The sequence below is a fragment of the Gorilla gorilla genome, chromosome 4, assembly GCF_029281585.2.
Source record: "Gorilla gorilla gorilla isolate KB3781 chromosome 4, NHGRI_mGorGor1-v2.1_pri, whole genome shotgun sequence".
In the NCBI taxonomy this organism is placed as follows: Eukaryota; Metazoa; Chordata; class Mammalia; order Primates; family Hominidae; genus Gorilla; species Gorilla gorilla.
This window is the reverse complement of record NC_073228.2, coordinates 181,650,635-181,671,527: the sequence shown is the minus strand read 5'-3', so window position 1 is coordinate 181,671,527 and position 20,893 is coordinate 181,650,635. Positions and strand designations below refer to the sequence as shown.

Sequence of the window (20,893 nt, the reverse complement as noted above, 5' to 3'; positions counted from 1 at the left end):
GGGTGCAGAGAACAGAACCTGGGCCAGACTCACAGCAGCTGCTTCCCAGGTGATTCTGGGAGAATGGAGATGCTCTCTTAAGAGTAGACTTTTGGCAACTGGGAACTTCTAGCATGGCTCTTGTGAGGAGGTTACGAATTTTTTCATTTATTTTAACATGAATGGGCACATATGCCACTGAGGACCATACTGGAATGCACAGGTCTAAACCCAAAGATGAGGAAGATGTGACTCTCCCCCCTGGTGATTCCTGGCAGAGTGGTTTGCTGCTCTGATCTGATCATTCATGGATGGGTACTTCAGGGGCACAGGAACAAGCTCCAGGCCCCCTGTGAAGTGCAGGGATGCCACAACAAAAATAAAAAAGCCTGGTCCAGCAAAGGAGGACTCGTAAACAGAAAAACAGCATCTTCTGCAAGGAGAAAAGCTGGACCAAAGTAGCCAGGGTAGAGATGAGGGGGACACTTCATTGACTTCAGGAGCCCTCCCTATTCTCCTGTGACCTTGGATCAGAATCCACTCAGGTTTCTAAATTATCATGAGAAACAACAGATTGAAGGAGATGAGCAGGAAGCCTTTTCACACTGGCGCTGGATCTCAGCAAAGGGTTTGGAAGCATTGGAACATTACTGGGGCCCAAGATGGGCTGCCCAGGGCTAAGCTCTGGGATGAGAAGGAACGAGGAGGACATTGTCCTTCCCCTCCCAGTGACCAGCCATGGCCAGGATTCATCTACACGAGTAAAGCAAAACAGAGTTTAGGACTAACAATTCCAAGACTATCTCAGAGAGAAAGGCAAAGTGATGTCTTATACGTCACACAGGAGAGTTGCAAGGACCACCTGGACTCTGGAGCAGCCTCTCTCCCTTTGCTGAGTTCACCTTGCACTGAAGCAGGGTCCGTTCTCACCTCCCCTGCAACTAGTGTGGGGCAGGTATCCTGCCTGATGATTATTTCATTAAATACAATAGAATATGCCACTGATGATTGTCTGCTTTTGAAAAGAAGCTGAGGAATGACTTCACCATTCTAGACCAAAAGCCTGAGGACTCTGTGTGTTTTACATTAATGATGACACTAAAGCCCACTGTGCAATGTACCTACTCAAACAAACCCTGGGGTAGCTGACCATTGACACCATCCGATAATGATAGTGTTTGGGATCTGAATAGCTTTCCATTCTCCCACATGCACACGGAAGTGCTGGAATAACTTGGCCTAGCAAGAAATTATACCAGGGCTTTGTGACAAATTCAGTGTAGTAGCCCATGGCATTAACCTTCCACTCATCCCCGAGTTCACATGTGCCTCTTCCACTTAAAAGACCAAGAGCTTGGGAAATTCAACTCTGCAGCATGTCCTTCTGAGGACTGCGGATATTAAACTTATCTTCAGGTACAGCTGTGGTGGACGATGAATGGGTTGACTTGTGCAAACTGTGCAGTGGTGATGGAATTTTTCTTGGACATTGATCCCCGTGTTGTGCTTTGAACATGGGAGTATGTTTTCTGGGGAAATGCACACACACTCGCAAAGACATCCACAATCATTCCATATAGACTCTCTCCTCTGTCCCTCCCAACTCTGATGTACCACCCCACCTTCCATGACACTGCTGCTTCCAGGGATGACAGTAGCATGGTCAGAGTACTGGACTCTTAGTTTGTTGGGGTTTTATTTTATTTTTTATTTTTTATTTTTTTTGAGACGGAGTTTCGCTTGTTGCCCAGGCTGGAGTGGAATGGCACAACCTTGGCTCACCGCAACCTCTACCACCTGGGTTGAAGTGATTCTCCTGCCTCAGCCTCCTGAGTAGCTGGGATTACAGGCATGTGACATCACACCCAGGTAATTTTGTATTTTTAGGAGAGATGGGGTTTCTCAATGTCAGTTAGGCTGGTCTGAAACTCCTGTCCTCTGCTGATTCGCCCGTCTCTGCCTCTCAAGGTGCTGGGATTACAGGCGTGAGCCACTGTGCCCGGTGTGACTCTTAGTAGTTTTTAAACCAAACTTCCCAAATCTCATTTCTGGCAGAAAGCTCAAACCAGAGTGGCCCTTGAGCAAAAGCAGGTGAAGCAGCGCCACCTTTACAACACTATAAGATTTCAAACCTAAACAAAGAGATGATCCCAGAATACGTACTCTTTGCCGGTGTGGCTGGGTCCACCTGCATCTAGAGAAAAAGAAACCACTATGAGGGTCAGACCATGCTGTCTCCTGTGTGCGCAGGTCTTCACTTGTTGACGTTAAAAAGCCAGATGGTAAACAGTGGTTGAGACAATGGCCCCGGTATCTAGAAGACATGCGTGGAAAGGCACAGGGTTTCTGTGCAACATTTTCAATTGTTTCTGTTTGATGATTCCAAATTTTTCTCAATATGAAGGCATTTCTCTTAAGGAAAATGCCTGTTGACACACAGTTTGTTAAGTGTGGATGCCATCTGAAACCACTGTTTAGTTGATAATGAACTCTGGCTTTTGCCCACCAAGAAATTCTGTCAGTCACCTATAGTGTACATGGTGAGATGTATACATCTTAATTCAATTGAAACAGAGAAACCGAGAGAAATAAAATTTCCTTTTCAGAGGAAAGAAGACGACTTTACCATGTGAACCCCTGTGGCTTCCTCAGAGACTGTCTGCTCTGGCACATGCTCCTCCAGGTCTTCCAGGTCACCTAGGAAACAGAGTCGCTATAAGCACATGAGCTCCACTGAGTGAATCCCTCAGGTGGTCTTGGAGCTGTGGACACGGGGCTGGCGTGTGTGGAAAGGTGTGTTCACAGCACAGACTCAGCTGCTGCCGGTCCATCCTCCATGGTGGAGAGGGAAGGCAAATGGTGAAGGAAGGCACCAGGAAGGCCTCAGAAGACAGAGCCTTGGTCCTCTAGCTACGCCAACCTCTTCGCCATGAAAGAGCCCATCGCAAACAGGGCACACCACACAGTGTTTCACTGCAGCATCCAGGGCTCCTCCTTCCTAATCTGACCTCAGCTAACTTGTCCTCCCTTCTTTATCCCCTCGAGGTCATTTCCTCCCAGGATCCACCTGTCCTGCTGCTGTGTTTTTTGTCCCTCCCAGAACTTGCTTTTTTTTTTTTTTTTTTTTGAGATGGAGTTTCTCTTTTCTTGCCCAGGCTGGAGAATAATGGTGCCATCTCGACCCACCACAACCTGTACCACCTGGGTTCAAGTGATTCTCCAGTCTCAGCCTCCTGAGTAGCTAGGATTACAGGCATGCATCTCCATGCTTGGCTAATTCTGTATTTTTAGGAGAGACGGGTTTTCTCCATGTTCGTCAGTCTGGTCTCGAACTCTCAACCTCAGGTAATCTGCGCGCCTTGGCCTCCCAAAGTGCTGGGGTTACAGGCGTCAGTCACCATGTCACAACTTTTCTACTAGATAAAAAGCAACCCTTCCTCAAAGAGGAGACTTAATTCTAACTAAAATGTCCTATGTATTCACTAACCTTTTGTTTTAAAGAAGACTAAGCCAAGATTTGAAAATACTCAATTATCCTACCATTTAAAGATGACCGCTACTTGGCCCGTGATGTTTGTGCTTCTGCTCTTCCTTTTAACACAGGGTGTGTGTGCCATGGGACCTGCTGCTGCTCATGCTCACACTGGCTCCAGCACTAGGACAGCGCATCATGGGGGCAGCAGGTGGGGGTGCTGAACCTCTCCAACCCAGCTGTGTAGAAGAGTCCAGCAGAGAAGATGAGGACGAGGGTAACACTCAAGTTTTTCCTTCGGTTCTTATTTGGTGCTGTGTCTTGGGTGTGTGTGCTGAACTGCAGCATATGTAAGGCTTGTGGAGATTATGCCATTAAATACAATATAACACGCCTGATTATTTTCTGCTTTGGATCAGGAGATGAGAAAATAACACAGCACTGCAGCCAAAAGCCTGACCTCTCAATGTCTGTTTCCCATTTGTCACCAAACCAAAGTGCACTGTAAAATGTACTTATTCCTACACTGAGTTACGTGACCATTGAGACAATCCTATATGAGAGACAGTGTTTGGGATTTCTGAAGGCCATCCAAATTCCATATGCACACATAGGTGCTAAAACTCTCTGGCATAACAACAAATTATACCTGAACCATGTGATTACTTCAGAGCAGTAGCCCATGGCATCAACCTTCCACCCACTCCTGAGTTCACCTCTGCCTCTTGCACTGAGGAGATAAAGCGCTTGGCAAATTCATCTCTGGACTGTCTCCACCTGCATACTGGGGATATTAAACTGGCCTTCAGCTACAGCTGTGGTGGAGGATAAATAGGCGGATTGACGTTAAGGTGTGCAGTGGTAATGGAATTTTTATTTACAACACTCATCTTTGTGTTGAGCTGTGCACATGGAAGCATGCTATCTGGAGAAATGTACACATCCTCCCAAAGACATTCATAATCACTATACACAGACTCTCTCCTTATACCCGCCCCCACCCTGATGCACCTCATTCGATTTCATAGAATGACACGGCAGCTAACAGAGACTACGTAGGATGGTCACCACTCGTCAGTACACTCTTAGAAATTTCTTCCCAAACCTCATTTTCCAATAGGAAGCTCCAATGAGAGTGGTTCTCCAGAAAACGCAGGCAAGAGCGTGTCACCTTTCTCAACACTAAGAGTTTTCCTTAGCAAAAAGGTGATCCCAGAATATGTAGCATTTTCTTGCGTGACTGCGTCTACCTGCATTTAGAGAAAGAAAAACACCATGAGGGTCAGACCACACTGTGGCCTGTGTGCACAGGTCTTTTCTGCATTGTTGACATTATAGAAACCCCAATGGAAATAGTGAAAATAGTCAACACAAGGGCCCCAAATTAAAGCCTAGAGGGCACGTGGAAAGGCACAAGTTTTCTGTGCATGATTTCCAAGTTTATTTTCATTGCATGTTCACCATTAGTTTCAAGAAGAAAGCACTTCTCCTATGGAAAATGCTTACTGCCCTAGAGTTTTTAAGTGAACCTGTCATCTTGAATTCATTCTTGCTGGTAATTGACTCTGACTTTACAGCTGCCCACCAAGACATTCTGTAAGTCATCTATAATGTACATGCTAAGATTATCATCTCTTATCTCAATTTCTATGGAAACTAAGAGAAATAAAATTCCCACCTCAGATAAACAAAAAAGACTTTACCTTCACAGAGCCTGACAACCTCTCAGAGAGTATCTTGGGTGGACGCTTGCATGATGAGCCCTCGTCACGCTCTAGGAAACACAGAGTAATTGTCAGCACGTTGGGTGCACTGAAGGAATCCGTCAGGCAGACTCGTGCTAAAAACACGGGGCTGGCACATGTAGACAAGGGGGGTTAACTGCAAAAATGGACCTCCTGCCAGAACATCCTCCTTGGTGGTGAAGAAAGGTCAATGAGACCATCAGGAAAGCCACGGAAGACAGAGCCTTGGCAGCACAGACATGCACTGCTGATGCCATGGCAGTGTCTCATCACTCCCCTATGCGTTTTGAGGCCTGGGAAATTTCCACTTTCCTGTTGAAATGTGACAATGTCATTTATCTTTCCTGGGTCTACATATGCCTCTCTTGCACTTTCCATTCATTTTATTGAACTTCAGACATTGTTGTGGTAAAACATATACAAAATTTATTATTGTAATCATTCAGTGCACACTTCAGGAACAGACAGACCAGAACCGCAGGGGCAGAGAAGAGAAAACCTCACTGTTTGAGGAGCCCACCCTCTTCTCCCCGACCCTGGATTACAACCCACGCAGGTAACTGGGTAAGTGTGGGAACCCGGAGACTATAGAAAATGAGCAGAAAGTTTTTGCACACTTGTGCTAGATCTCAGAACACGAATGCAGGCATCGGAACATCACTGGGGCCCAAGATGGGCTGCCCAGAGCTGAGCTCTGGGATGAGAAAGAAGGAGGAGGACACAGTCCCTGCCCTCCCAGTGACCAGCCATGGCCAGGATTCCTCCACCTGTGAGTAGGAGACTACAGACTTTGGGACTGATGATTGCAAGGCTGTCTCAGAGAAACTGATCTCTTATGGATCACACGGGAGGGTTGCAAGGACCACCTAAACTCCAGGGCAGCCCCTCTCCCTTTGTTGAGTTCAGCCTGCCTTAGAGCAAGGTCCCCTCCTCGCCTCCTCCAACACTAGCATTGGGCAGCTGCCCTGCCTGGGAGCTGAGGCTCCCTCCAGTAAAACGGAACTCTGGGCCAGGACACTCTTGGCCAATAGTAGCTACACAAGGACCACCTGTCCAGCGACTCCCAGAAGCTGATCTTTGTCCCAGCCACAGGGTGATCAAGCCTGGCAACTACTCTGTGTCTGGCCTGACCCTGAAGTCCATCCCTAATGATCATGTCCTCTCTGGGCTAAGTTGAACATTTCAGGAACTCACTCCTGTTCTCTGTCTCTCACTAATTTCTGGTGGTGCCATTGCTGTCAACACACAGGGAGATGGAGAAGACAAGAAACAAGAAAGTAGCTCCTCTGTCCAGGCTTTTGGGAAGATGGCCAATGTTCAGGCCAGCCATGAAGTCGGAGCTCAACTCCTCCTTCAGATGAGGCTTGAACATTCCGGCCGCGCCCAGGTGATGTAGAACTGACTCTCCTGATGTTGCACCTTGGCTTCCCTCGTGGCTTTGCTGCCCTCATGCCTTCCTTCTGCTCCTCCAAATCATGTTCCTCTGCAGGCCCAGGCCAAGGCTGTAGCCTGCTCTCTCTCGCATAGAGCCCAACGGGCAGCTGTCTATGAATTTTTACAGCCCCAATGTTGGTAACACTGATTTGTACCTTTAATCACTCACAGCAGAAAGCCCACTGAGTACCACAAAAAACTATATTCTAGAGATTAAAGATGACTAGGGGAATCGGGTTATGAGGAGACAGTTTCTGAGGTTAGTGAGGGACATTTTAAAATCACACCAGCCTGATTGTTTTACAATGTGGGATAAGTAATGACACCTACACAGCAATCAAATTTGATTTATACACAATAAGTTTCCACCAAATGCATGCTCCAAGAAAAAAACTCAAGCTAAATTTGGTGAGTTTATATTCCTATTCACTGAAACCAACTGCGTTCACTTGTTTTTTTTTTTTTTTGCAACAGCCTTCAGAAACAAACAGGCACCTTTGCCAACAGTCGGTTGAATGGGGACATCGTGGAGCCTCTGCAGTACCACAGCCGAGTTTGCTTTCCCACCTGCAGTGCATGAGCCACCCTCCATCATGCTAGGAAGGCAAGTGCTCACCCTGCCTCTCAGACCCTATGGCAAACCCCTTGGTTTTCTTTTCATGTTGTAGTTTCTGAGCCGAGCACACAGAAACCATGACTAGGCTGAGGGATACAAGGCTGAAACTCTCTATGACCCTGGAATTATCCATTCTGGGCCCCATTATCTTATGGTCAATATGAGGCCTCAATGGAGAAAGTTGGGGTGATTTCACCCCAACCCCACCTGCAGGCTCCTCTCTTCTCAGTTTCCCAGCAGAACTCGCTGTAGCATGAGGCTGCTCCAGGGTCTAAATGCACAGGAAGAAGCCCTGCCCCACTCTCCCTGCTCAAGATGGGTGGTGGAGGGTCAATTCTGAGGGCTTTGGTAGATAAAAGGCTTGTAAAGGAGGGAAGGGGCTAGAGTGAGGTGTCATGACCACTCCAGCGGCAGAGGAAATAGAAAGGCCTGTGAAGAGGTGAGGTTTATTAGAAAATAAAGTATAGCAGGGAATTCCGAATGAAAAAATAAAATCAGCAGAGATCCTGACACAGTCCTGTTCTATGGGTGCGCAGTAAGAATTTGCCTTTGTGTTGACAGGATTTCTTTTAGGTTTATTAAAGTGCCCTGTGCATGAAATAAACTGCAAACATTGGAAGCTTACAAGTTAATCTTTTTTTGTGCCTGCAACAGGACTGCAATGGTGACGGAAATCTCTGTTGAGAATGTGGACACAAGAAACTCTGGGGATGTGTAGTACGGAAACCCACACACACCCCGCCCCCAGACACACTGACCATGGCACCACATGAATTCACAAAAGACATGAGCAGGCCCCTTGCACGGGATCCCACCCCACCTTCAGAAACACAGTTGCTCCCAGGGACTGCAGAATATGGCCACTGTTTCTTATCTAGAAAAACCATTTCCCCCATCACAGTCTAGGTCCTGATTCACAACATGAAGCTCAGCTCAGGCTGCCCGTCTACAGGAAAGCCAGTGAGACAGGGCCGCATTCCTCAACATCTGGATTACTCATCAGTATGAGAGGGGTTCCCCAATACGTACCACGTTGTGGAACTCCCAAGGATGTCTGTAATGACAGAAAATAAATTGCTATGAGCATCAGACCATGCTGTGTCCTGTGAGCACAGGACTTTTCTTCACTTAGTGACATTAGAAAACAAGATGGAAAAACCAGTGTTCAAAGGAACCCCAAAGAAGAACAGAGCAAATCAACTCATACTAAAGACACAAATTTTTCTCAGAGGATATTTCCTCTCAAGTCCATGTTGGTTGGCAAGTAACTGATTTTGCTCCAAAGAGAGAATAAAATTAGTAAGGCAAAAGCTCCCTGCCCCACAATGTGTGACTGATGCTGTCATTTTCTCCCACTGTCTTAAATCAAGCCTCAGTGGGGACAGACTCTCACTTACCATTTCCCCCAAGGGCACTGTGTAACTAAGATACATATTGTCAGGTTCTCATATCTTAATTTAATCCAAATAAGATAAAGCTAAGAAAGCAACAGTTTTTTTCTCAGACAAATCCAGGTGGCCTGACCTTCATCGTCGCTGGGTACTTCTTCCTTATGCTGTATAGGTAGAGCTCCCATAGTCGCCGTTTCATCTCAACTAGGAGGATACAGAGTGACCGTCAGCACCTTGGTGGTGGTGCTCATGAACAATTCAGTAACACTGCTTGAGGTGGGTTTGGGAGGAGGGTAGTAGGCACGGGAGAGATGCAGGAAGAAAGGGAATCAGGGCCTTTGGCTTCCTAGCTCCAGGCCACCTCATAAACATATAATAGCCAATCTCAAACGGTGCACACCAGCAGTGCAGGCTGTGTGTCCCTGGCAGCCTCTTAGGGCTCCTCCTTCCTAATGTGAACTGAGCTAACTTGCCCTCTTATTGATCCCTGACAAAGTCATTTCCTCCTCAGAATCCACGTGTGCTGCTGATCTGTTTATCATCCCTTCTAGAAGATTTTGTACTAAACAAGAAGTAACCTTTCTTAAAATAGAAGATTTAATTCTAGCCAAAAGATTTTATTACTAACTTTCTGTTACAAGGCAAATAAACCGAGATTTGAAAATACTCTATTATCCTACCATTTAACGATGACCCCTACTTAGCATGTGATATTTGTTCTTCTGCTCTTCCTTTTCAACACCATGTGTGTGCACCATGGAGTTCACTGCTGCTCATGCTCACACTGACTCCAGCACAGAGACAGTCTGTCACGGGGAGCAGCGAGGCGGGGCAAGGGGTGGGCACTGACCCTCTCCAACCCAGCTGTGCAGAGATTCCAGCAGGGAAAATGGGTGCCAGGCTAACACCCAAGTTGAGTCTTGAGATTTTATTGGATGCTATGTGTTGGGATTGGTTTCCACTGAATTTCTAAGACTTGTGGTGATTATCTCATTAAATACAATAGAGTATGGCACTGATTATTGTCTGCTTTTGAACAGGAGCTGAGGAATGACCTCAATGCTGTAGACCAAAAGCCTGAGGACTCTGTGTGTTTTACATTAATGATCACACTAAAGCCCACTGTGCAATGTACCTACTCAAACAAACCCTGGGTTAGCTGACCATTGACACCATCCGATAATGATAGTGTTTGGGATCTGAATAGGTTTTCATTCTTCCACATGCACACAGAAGTGCTGGAATAACTTGGCCTAGCAAGAAATTATACCAGGGCTTTGTGACAAATTCAGTGTAGTAGCCCATGGCATTAACCTTCCACTCATCCCCGAGTTCACATGTGCCTCTTCCACTTAAAAGACCAAGAGCTTGGGAAATTCAACTCTGCAGCATGTCCATCTGAGGACTGTGGATATTAAACTTATCTTCAGGTACAGCTGTGGTGGACGATGAATGGGTAGCTGAGTAGCTGGTATTACAGACATGTGCTCCCTGAGTAGCTGGTATTACAGACATGTGCTTCCTGAGTAGCTGTTATTAGAGACATGTGCTCCCATGCCCAGCTAATTTTGTATTTTTAGTAGAGATGGGGTTTCTCCATGTTGATCAGGCTGGTCTTGAACTCCTGACCTTAGGTGATCCGCCCTCCTTGGCCTCCCAAAGCACTGGGATTACAGGCATGAGCCACCATCTCCAGCCAGAACATTTTGTACGAGGTAAAAAGCAACCTTTCTTCAAAGAGGTGATATAATTCTAGCCAAAATAGTCTACATATTCACTAACCTTTTGTTTCAAAGAAGACTAAACCAAGATTTGAAAATACTCAATTATCCTACCATTTAAAGATGACCTCTACTTGGCCTGTGATATTTGTCCTTCTGCTCTTTCTTTTAACACAGTGTGTGTGTGTCATGGGGCCCGCTGTTGCTCATACTCACACTGGCTCCAGGAATGGGACAGCCCTTCATAGGTGACAGCAGGTGGAGGCGCTGACCCTCTGTTACCCAGCTGTGCAGAGATTCCAGCAGACGAGATGGGCACCAGGCCAACAGCCAATTGGCTCTGTGAGATCTTGTTGGGTGCTGTGTCTTGGGTATGTGTGCTACTGAATTGGAGCATTTCTAACGTTTCTGGTGATGATCTCATTAAATATAATAGAATATATCTCTGAATGTTCTCTGCCCTTGACCAGGAACTGAGGAATACCCCATCACTTAAGACCAAAGGCCTGGCAGCTCCCTCTGTATGTTTCATATTAATGACCGCACCCAAGTTCACTGTACAATGAACCTACTCAAACTCTGGGTCAGCTGACCATTGAGACCATTCTATTGTGGTATACAGTGCTGGAGATCTTTATAGGCCAACATACTTCCACATACACATAGATGCTAAGGACTCTCTGACATGGTGACAAGTTACACCAGGGCCATGTTATAACTTCAGACTAGTAGCCCACAGCATCACCCTTCCACCCATTCCCGAGTTCATCTATGCCATTTCCATTTAGGAGACCAAAAGCCTGAAAAATTCATCTCTACATCATCTCCATGTGAGGACTTGGGATATTAAACTTACCTTCAGCTACAGCTGTGGTGAGGAATGAATGGGTTGATTTTTTGCAAAAATGCAGTGGTGATCAAATTTTGTTTCTAGAATATCAATCTTTGTGTTGTGCTTTGCATATGGGAACATATTTTCTGGGGAAAAGCACACAAACTCGCAGAGACATTCACAATCATTCCACATTGACTCATTCCTCCATACCTCCCAACTCTGATTCACAACACCCTCTTCTATCCAAATGACCCTGTTCCTTCCAGGCACCAGAGTCAACGGTCACATTTCTTGAACAGGTTCTTCACTTGTCAAGACAAAAGTGCTTGAACCGCATTTCTGGCAGGAAGTTCAAACCAGAGTGGCTCTCCAGAAAAAATGAGGCAAGAAAGTGTCACCTTTGTCAACACTAGAATTTTTCCTCAGCATAGGGGTGATTCCAGAATACGTACTGTCTCTCTCTGTGTCTTTGTCCACCCGCATTTAGAGAAAAACAAAACACTACAAGGGTCAGACCATGCTGTGTCCTGTGTGCACAGGTTTTCCTTTTCCCTCCCTCCCTTCCTTCCTTTCTCTTTCTTTCTTTTTCTTTCTCTTTCTTTCTTTCCTTTCTTTCTTTTCTTTCTTTTTCTTTCTTTCTCTTTTTCTCTTTCCTTCCTTCCTTCTTTCCCTTACTTCTTTCTCTTCCTTCTTCCCTTCCCTTCTTCCTTCCTTCCTTCCTTCCTTCCTTCCTGCCTCTCTCTCTCTCTCTCTCTCCCCCTCTCTCCCTTCCTCTCTCCCTTTCTTTGCTGGAATTTCACTCTGTCACCCAGGCTGGAGTACAGTGTCATGATCATGGCTCACTGCAACATCCGCCTCCTGGCCTCAAGCGATCCTGCTCCCTTAGCCTCCCCAGTAGCTGAGATTACAGTAGCCAGTCAGCATGCCCAGCTAATTTTTGTATTTTTAGTAGAGATGGGGTTTCATCATGCAAGTCTTTTCTTTACTTGGTGACATTAGAAAAGCAGATGGGAGACAGTGGTTGAGGCAATGGTCCTAAAGCCTCGAAGACACTTCTGGAAAGGCACAAGATTTTTATGCAAGACTTTCAAGATTGTTTTGGTTGTATAGTCACAATGTTGTAAGAAGAAAGCTTTTCCCCTAAAAAAATTCTTTCTGCCATACATACAGTTCATAACTGAAGGTGTCATCTAAGAATGCCATCTGAGATCATTTCTTACCTGGTAATGAACCCTCACATTTTCCCACCAAAACATTCTGTAAGTCATCTATAATGTACATGGTAAGATTTTCATATCTCAATTCAAATAAAATAAAAAAGAACCAAGAGCAACAAAATTTCCATCTCAGAAACATAAAGAAGAACTTACCATATGAACGCCCAGGACATCTTCAGATGAAGCTTCCTGCACCAGGTCCTCATCGTAATCTAGGAAACACAGAGTAACTGTCATCATGTTGGTTCCACTGAAGGAATCCCTTAGGCAACCTTGGATGCTAAGGACAGGGGGCTGGCATGTGTAAAGGAGATGGGTTAAGGGTAGAAACTTGGCTGCCACTGGGACACACTCCTGGGTGATGAGGGAAGGCAAATGAGACCATCAGGAAAGCCACAGAAGTCAGGATCTGGTTCTCTGGCTAAGCCCCCACACCACTGCGAAAAAGGCAGAGTTCACACAGGGTGGCACACAAATGCACTGCTGATTTCGTGACAGTGTCCCATCACCCCCTTGTGCATTTTGAGGCCTGGTAAATTTCCTTTGTTGTTGAAATGTTATAATGTCATTTATCTTTCCTTGATCTACATATGCTCCTCCTGTACTTATCATCCATTTAATTGGCTTTAAAATCAGTATTGTGGTCAAAATACATCGTATTTATTATTTTAATAATCAAGTGCACACTTCAGGGGCATCAGTGCCATTCACAATTCTGTGCAGTAAACTAAATGTAATTCAAATCCAGATGTCTTTCTTTCCGCCTTAGGAAACTAGAGAAAAAAGTATAGTGTAATGTCAACCAGGCAACCCTCCTCCCCCAAAATATAACAATATTTGCAGAAATCAATGTAATAGAAATAATAAAATAAGCAAAGAAACTCAACAAAACCAAAAGCTGCTTCTTAGAAAAGATCAATAGAATTGGTAAACCTCCAGCCAGGCTAATCACAAAGAAAATACAGAAGACACGACGTACAAACAATATGAATAGAAGAGGAATTATCCTTGCTGATCCCATGATCATTAAGAAAATATAACAGAATACTTTCAACAAATCTATGCCTGCAATTTTTTAAGTGCGGGAGTGAAAGTCTGTTGAAAAGTTTGAGAGTAGGAATGACAGGAAGCACAGTAGCCTTTGGTGAGAACCAAGCAGGCAACTTGTCAGATTCAAGTGTCTACACCCACAAATTTCCTAGCTTAGATGAAATGGACAAATGCCTTCAAAGGGAGAAACTACCATAACCACCCAAAGGAGAGATAGATAATCTGAGTAGGCCTCTATCATTATAGAATTTAATCAGGAAGTAATAACTTTAAAAAAATGCCCACATAATTGTACTGGTGAATTCTGCCTAACACAACGGAAAACATAGTCTTATCAGCAAGTGATCAAAATTCTACATATTTACCCAGCTAAATTAGAAAATTACGTTCATCTTAAAATCTGCACAAGAATGTGGGCAGCTTTATTCATAATTACCCAAATTGCAAGCAGCTGAGATGGTCTTCAGGCGGTGAGTGAACCAACTAACCCTGTTCGATGAAACCAATGGACTATTGTTCACTGATAAGAATTATTAAGCTGTTAAGCTTCAAAATGATACAAAAGATCTTACATGTATATTGCTAAGTAAAATAAGTTAGTTATACGTAGCTACATACTCTATGATTCCAACTCTGTAAAATTCTGGAAAAGGAAACCTATAGAGGCAGTAAAATCATCCATAGTTGTCAGGAATCCTCAGAAAAGGAGAGGAATTAGTAGATGCAGCTCAGGTCATGTTTAGGATGTGAAATTATTCCGTCAGGGTGACAAAAGACATTGTCAGTTTGTCAAAACCCATAGGCTGGACAACACAGAGTGAACCTTGATGCTAACCCTAGATTTCTGTTCATAAGAATGTATCACTATTGGCTCAGTCACTGATGCTAACCTTGGACTTCTGTTCATAAGAATGTATCACTATTGGCTCAGTCATTGTTACGAGCGTTATCACACTCACAAAGATGGGATCACCAAAAAACACGGAGGAAGGTGGGTATATGGAAATTTTTGTTGCCACTTCCTCCATTTTTCGGTTACTTCCAAACAGTTTGAAGTGATGTCCATTACTTTACAAACCTGGCAACACTGTCTCAGAAAAAGATCCTTTTTAATTAATGTTTTAACAATCAGCAAAATGTCTACAATTTGCACTGAGATGTTATTTACTATTAAAAGTAAACCCAAACCTGGAATGGAAATACACCTTTACTCCTCTGGTTGTAGCACTAGTGATTGACTTAACACATTTAAATATGCACACATGAAATAAAGAATATAGCATCGCAATTTTATAATTGTCTGAAATATGAGACACTGAAGAATCTAGAAATCATATCATGAATGAACTGAATGACTGAATTTCCACAACACCTTCCATTGATGCAACTCTAGGGTATACACGGCCGTGATGCCAGTGATGGAGGATTCGCTCCTTATGCTCGCGGTAGCAGACGGTGGATTCCCCTGGCATCCTAGGATACACTATTTCATCCTCGACAGAACACACTGGGAAATGAATTAAAATAAAGACAGGTGTTGGTGTCTTGCCGCAAAAGATCAGAGAAATGAGTAATTATTTATTCACAGCTTAAATGTTTGATTCCATTGTTCATCATCTGCAGAGCAAAGCCCCCTGAATCTGAGCTGGGCTTCAGAAAGACTTGCACTGTGGGTTGCACGTATAAGTGTGCAGGCAAATGCCTGTATTGAGATGAGACATTACAGAAAGGTAGTAGATTGGAGTGACCAAGAGCATAGGGTCCGGAGCATAGGATCTGAGCTCAGGGACTTCTGAGAAGCTGCTAGAACCTGAGGAAGTTCTATAGATCCCTCTGTGCCTCCTAATGGCCTACGTTATGTTAAAAGGGTAAGAATAGTTAAATGGACCTAAAGCCTTAAAATGGGTGCTTCCTAAGTGCCATAAAGTGTTCAATTATTTCATGTCTGGAAGAATAAGCCAGGCCCTTGGTAGTGGTTAATAGAGAAGCCACTTGGGGGACTCCAGGGCAGTGGAGGCTAAAGTTCTTTTCATTCTTGACATGGGTCTCATGCTTTAGAACTCATGAAAAGTTTTTGTTTGAATTTCCTGTGATGCCCACATTGGCCCAGAGAGATGGGCAGGGCAGGGGCTGCCACTCAGAGTTGACGGTTCAGGGAAGTGAAATGAAGAGATTTGAAGCGACCTGCCTAGGGTCACAACACTGACGAATGATAGATCTGGGACGAGAATTTGGTTGGTTTTCTGGGGACAGAGATCCCTGAATACCTGAGGCCTCTAAATCATGGCCTGGACCCTGAACCTGGAGCTCTTTCCACTCCCTTTCTCAATCCTCCTGCACCAAGGGCTCTTCAGGAAGGTTGATGTATTTGGAAGAGGTGGTGAGTCCAGAAAAAAAGCCAAATCATTTAACGAAACAAAACTCCTGTCTCTAGGTTTTAACTCCTGGGCTAAAATATGGCACTTTCCTGCAAACGAAGCCTCTCTGAGGAACAAATTCAAATGTCTGGTCATCCTACCCATTGCCCTGTGTTGTCAGCTATCTGGCAGTGAGCACCCCTCCATGACCAACTGACCACAGCAAGGGACCAAGTTCTGCTTGGCCCCCAAGGTAGTTCGGAACTTAGGACACTCCAAACTAACTACCACTTGATGGCTGTGCCAAGAATAAACTTCCCTTCAACTGAACCATTCTGAAGAAGCAATTAATGGGAATTAACTGAAAATGTGGCCCCCCAGTGGATTTTTCAGCAGTTTATTCTGTATCTAGTCTATGAAAGAGTGTGTGTGGTGGGGGAGGCCGGGTGTGGTGGCTCCCACCTGTATCCCAGCACTTTGGGAGGCCAAGGTGGGCAGATCACAAGGTCAGGAGTTCAAGACCAGCCTGGTCAATATGGTGAAACCCTGTCTCTACTAAAAATACAAAAATTAGCCAGGCATGGTGGCAGGCACCCGTAGTCCCAGCTACTTGGGAGACTGAGGCAGGAGAATCGCTTGAACCTGGGATGCAGAGGTTGCAGAGAGCTGAGATTGTGCCACTGCACTCCAGCCTGGGTGACAGAATGAGACTCTGCCAAAAAAAAAAAAAAGAAAAAGAAAAAAAAAGAAAAGTCCAGGCACTGTGGCTCATGCCTGTAATCCCATCACTTTGGGAGGCCAAGGAAGGTGGATCAGGAGGTCAGGAGTTCAAGACCTCCCTTGCCAACATGGTAAAACCCTGTCTCTACTAAACATACGAAAATTAGCCAGGCGTGGTGGCGGATGCCTATAATCCCAGCTACTCAGGAGGCTGAGGCAGGAGAATTGCTTAAACCTGGGAGGTGGAGGTTGCTGTGAGCTATTATCACACCACTGCATTCTAGCCTAGGCAACAGAGCAAGGCTCTTCCAAAAAAAAAAAAAAAAAAAAATTGGCATTGGAAACAGTGTATTTTCTAGAGAAAATTATTTGAGGCAAAAATCTTGATAGAAGAATAAAAAAAACAAATTGAGTAATAAAAGTCTAAAACATATTTATAAATCTGTAGACAAATAGGAGCTGGGGAAATAAAAAAATCAGAATGACATTTAACGTACAGGAAAACTGGCTCATCTGAAGAAATTGCAGTCAGAAGATGGAAATGAACATATATACCTCCAAGGCAACAACTATAAACACTTCCCATTGTGAGTCCTCTGAGACAACTAAGCTGCATTTACTGCCAACGTTCAGTTGCCAGAATGGCAGTTAAAATGAAAGGCAAGACCTACATCATCAGATCACCTCAGCAACAGGTCACAGTAGAATTTTTGCAAGCATCCATGTCACAATATGGGACCCAACTGCTGTGATCTAGACCAGTCCATTGTCACATCGACAAGGGGTCACTTAGACTCCATGTTTCATTTCAAAAACTGAATCTCAGACACACAGTATTATTCTGTGTGTATGAAACAAACATTAAAGGAGGAAAAAGATTTGCCTCAAATATATTTGATAGTGAAAATTTCAGGGTAAAGATAAGAAAAGCTAATACACTGAGAATAAAGGGAGATTCCAGGCTTGATGTGAAATGCCTTCCCCACCAATTTCTACTATTCCTGAGCCACCAGAGAGTCCTAGCTTCAACAATTCTAAACTAGTTCCAAATTACATTTAAAATGCATTAGTGTAACTTCAATTTTAAAGCCAATCTCTAACAATATAATTCATAGTAATAAAAAAAAGATATGATTCAGTACAACTTTCCATCACTGTTGATTCATCACAAGTTTTAAGAACTATTAAATCAAATGGGTCATTAATGAGGCATAAAAACTGCATTAATAGGGGGTGGAGCGAAGATGGCTGAATAGGAACAGCTCCAGTCTGCAGCTCCCAGTGTGAGCAATGCAGAATACGAATGATTTCTGCATTTCCAACTGAGGTACCAGGTTCATCTCATTGGGCATTGTCGGACAGTGGGTGCAGGACAGTGGGTGCAGCACACCGAGCGTGAGCCGAAGCAGGGCAAGGCATCACCTCACCCGGGAAGTGCAAAGGGTCAGGGAATTCCCTCCCCTAGCCAAGGAAAGGGATGACAGACGGCACCTGGAAAATCAGGTCACTCCCACCCTAATACTGTGCTTTTCCAATGGTCTTAGCAAATGGCACACCAGGAGATTATATCCTGCACATGGCTCAGAGGGTCCTCCACCCATGGAGCCTCACTCGTTGCTAGCACAGCAGTCTGAGATCAAACTGCAAGGCTGCAGCGAGGCTGGGGGAGGGGCGCCTGCCATTGCCCAGGCTTGAGTAGATAAACAAAGTGGCTGGGAAGCTCTAACTGGGTGGAGCTCACCGCAGCTCAAGGAGGCCTGCCTGCCTCTGTAGACTCCACCTCTGGGGGCAGGGCATAGCCAAACAAAAGGCAGCAGAAACCTCTGCAGACTTAAATGTCCCTGTCTGACAGCTTTGAAGAGAGTAGTGGTTCTCCCAGCACACAGTTTGAGATCTGAGAATGGACAGACTGCCTCCTCAAGTGGGTCCCTGACCCCTGAGTAGCCTAACTGGGAGGCACCCCCAGTAGGGGAAGACTGACACCTCACATGGCCGGCTACTCCTCTGAGACAAAACTTCCAGAGGAACAATCAGGCAGCATCATTTGCTGTTCCTCAATATTCGCTGTTCTGCAGCCTCCACTGCTGACACCCAGGCAAACAAGTTCGGAGTGGACCTCCAGCAAACTCCAACAGACCTGTAGCTGAGGGTCCTGACTGTTAGAAGGATAACTAACAAACAGAGAAAGGACATCCACACCAAAACCCCATCTGTACGTCACCATCATCAAAGACCAAAGGTAGATAAAACCACAAAGATGGGGAAAAAACAGAGCAGAAAAACTCAAAATTCTAAAAATTGGAGTGCCTCTCCTCCTCCAAAGGAACGCAGCTCCTCACCAGCAACGGGACAAAGCTGGATGGAGGATGACTTTGACGAGTAGAGAAGAAGGCTTCAGATGATCAAACTTCTCCGAGCTAAAGAAGGAAGTTCAAACCAATGGCAAAGAAGTTAAAAACCTTGAAAAAAGATTAAATGAATGGCTAACTAGAATAACCAATGCAGAGAAGTCCTTAAATGACCTGATGGAGCTGAAAACCATGGCATGAGAACTATGTGAAAGTGCACAAGCCTCAGTAGCCGATTCGATCAACTGGAAGAAAGGGTATCACTGATGGAAGATCAAATGAATGAAATGAAGCGAGAAGAGAAGTTTAGAGAAAAAAGAATAAAAAGAAACAAACAAAGCCTCCAAGAAATATGGGACTATGTGAAAAGACCAAATCTGCGTCTCATTGGTGTACCTGAAAGTGACGGGGAGAATGGAACCAAGTTGGAAAACACTCTGCAGGATATTGTCCAGGAGAACTTCCCCAATCTAGCAAGGCAGGCCAACATTCAAATTCAGGAAATACAGAGAATGCCACAAAGATACTTCTCGAGAAGAGCAACTCCAAGACACATAATTGTCAGATTCACCAAAGCTGAAATGAAGGAAAAAATGTTAAGGGCAGCCAGAGAGAAAGGTCGGGTTACCCACAAAGGGAAGCCCATCAGACTAACAGCTGATCTCTTGGCATAAACTCTACAAGCCAGAAGAGAGTGGGGGCCAATATTCAACATTCTTAAAGAAAAGAATTTTCAACCCAGAATTTCATATCCAGCCAAACTAAGCTTCATAAGTGAAGGAGAAATAAAATCCTTTACAGACAAGCAAATGCTGAGAGATTTTGTCACCACCAGGCCTGCCCTACAAGAGTTCCTGAAGGAAGCACTAAACATGGAAAGGAACAACCGGTACCAGCCACTGCAAAACCATGCCAAACTGTAAAGACCATCAAGGCTAGGAAGAAACCGCATCAACTAACGAGCAAAATAACCAGCTAACATCATAATGACAGGATCAAATTCACACATAACAATATTAACATTAAATGTAGATATGCTAAATGCTCCAATTAAAAGGCACAGACTGGCAAATTGGATAAAGACTCAAGACCCACCAGTGTGCTATATTCAGGAAACCCATCTCACGTGCAGAGACACACATAGGCTCAGAATAAAGGGATGGAGGAAGATCTACCAAGCAAATGGAAAACAAAAAAAGGCAGGGGTTGCAGTCCTAGTCTCTGATAAAACAGACTTTAAACCAACAAAGATCAAAATAGACAAAGAAGGCCATTACATAATGGTAAAGGGATCAATTCAACAAGAACAGCTAACTATCCTAAATATATATGCACCCAATGCAGAAGCCCCCAGATTCATAAAGCAAGTCCTTAGAGACCTACAAAGAGACTTAGACTCCCACACAATAATAATGGGAGACTTTAACACCCCAGTGTCAACATTAGACAGATCAATGAGACAGAAAGTTAACGAGGATATCCAGGAATTGAACTCAGCTCTGCACCAAGCAGACCTAATAGACATCTACAGAACTCTCCACCCCAAATCAACAGAATATACATTCTTCTCAGCACCACACCACACCTATTGCAAAATTGACCACATAGTTGGAAGTAAAGCACTCCTCAGCAAATGTAAAAGAACAGAAATTATAACAAACTGTCTCTCAGACCACAGTGCAATCAAACTAGAACTCAGGATTAAGAAACTCACTCAAAACCACTCAACTACATGGAAACTGAACAACCTGCTCCTGAATGGCTACTGGCTACATAACAAAATGAAGGCAGAAATAAAGATGTTCTTTGAAACCAACGAGAACAAAGACACAACATACCAGAATCTCTGGGACACATTTGAAGCAGTGTGTAGAAGGAAATTTATAGCACTAAGTGCCCACAAGAGGAAGGAGGAAAGATCTAAAATTGACACCCTAACATCGCAGTTAAAAGAACTAGAGAAGCAAGAGCAAACACATTCAAAAACTAGCTAGCAGAAGGCAAGAAA

At 44.5% G+C, this 20,893-nt stretch overlaps 1 protein-coding gene across 5 annotated transcripts in view; it reads right to left on the bottom strand.

Annotated features, from left to right (window-relative positions):
- LOC101138086 (protein FAM153C) overlaps window positions 1-20,893 on the bottom strand; it is a 44,126-nt gene that overhangs the window by 4,955 nt on the left and 18,278 nt on the right. For 4 of the 5 annotated variants that reach the window (XM_063707065.1, XM_063707064.1, XM_063707063.1 and 1 more), the window contains 7 exons: window positions 14,833-14,967; window positions 12,565-12,622; window positions 11,646-11,671; window positions 8,771-8,841; window positions 8,276-8,300; window positions 2,606-2,676; window positions 2,143-2,173 (listed from right to left, as the gene is read on the bottom strand). In XM_063707065.1, the coding sequence (XP_063563135.1) occupies window positions 2,143-2,173; window positions 2,606-2,676; window positions 8,276-8,300; window positions 8,771-8,841; window positions 11,646-11,671; window positions 12,565-12,622; window positions 14,833-14,967 (417 nt within the window). Of the gene's footprint in view, window positions 1-2,142; window positions 2,174-2,605; window positions 2,677-4,556; window positions 4,702-5,154; window positions 5,226-8,275; window positions 8,301-8,770; window positions 8,842-11,645; window positions 11,672-12,564; window positions 12,623-14,832; window positions 14,968-20,893 lie in introns of those variants that run through there. The other variant, XR_010134015.1, reaches the window with a different exon arrangement.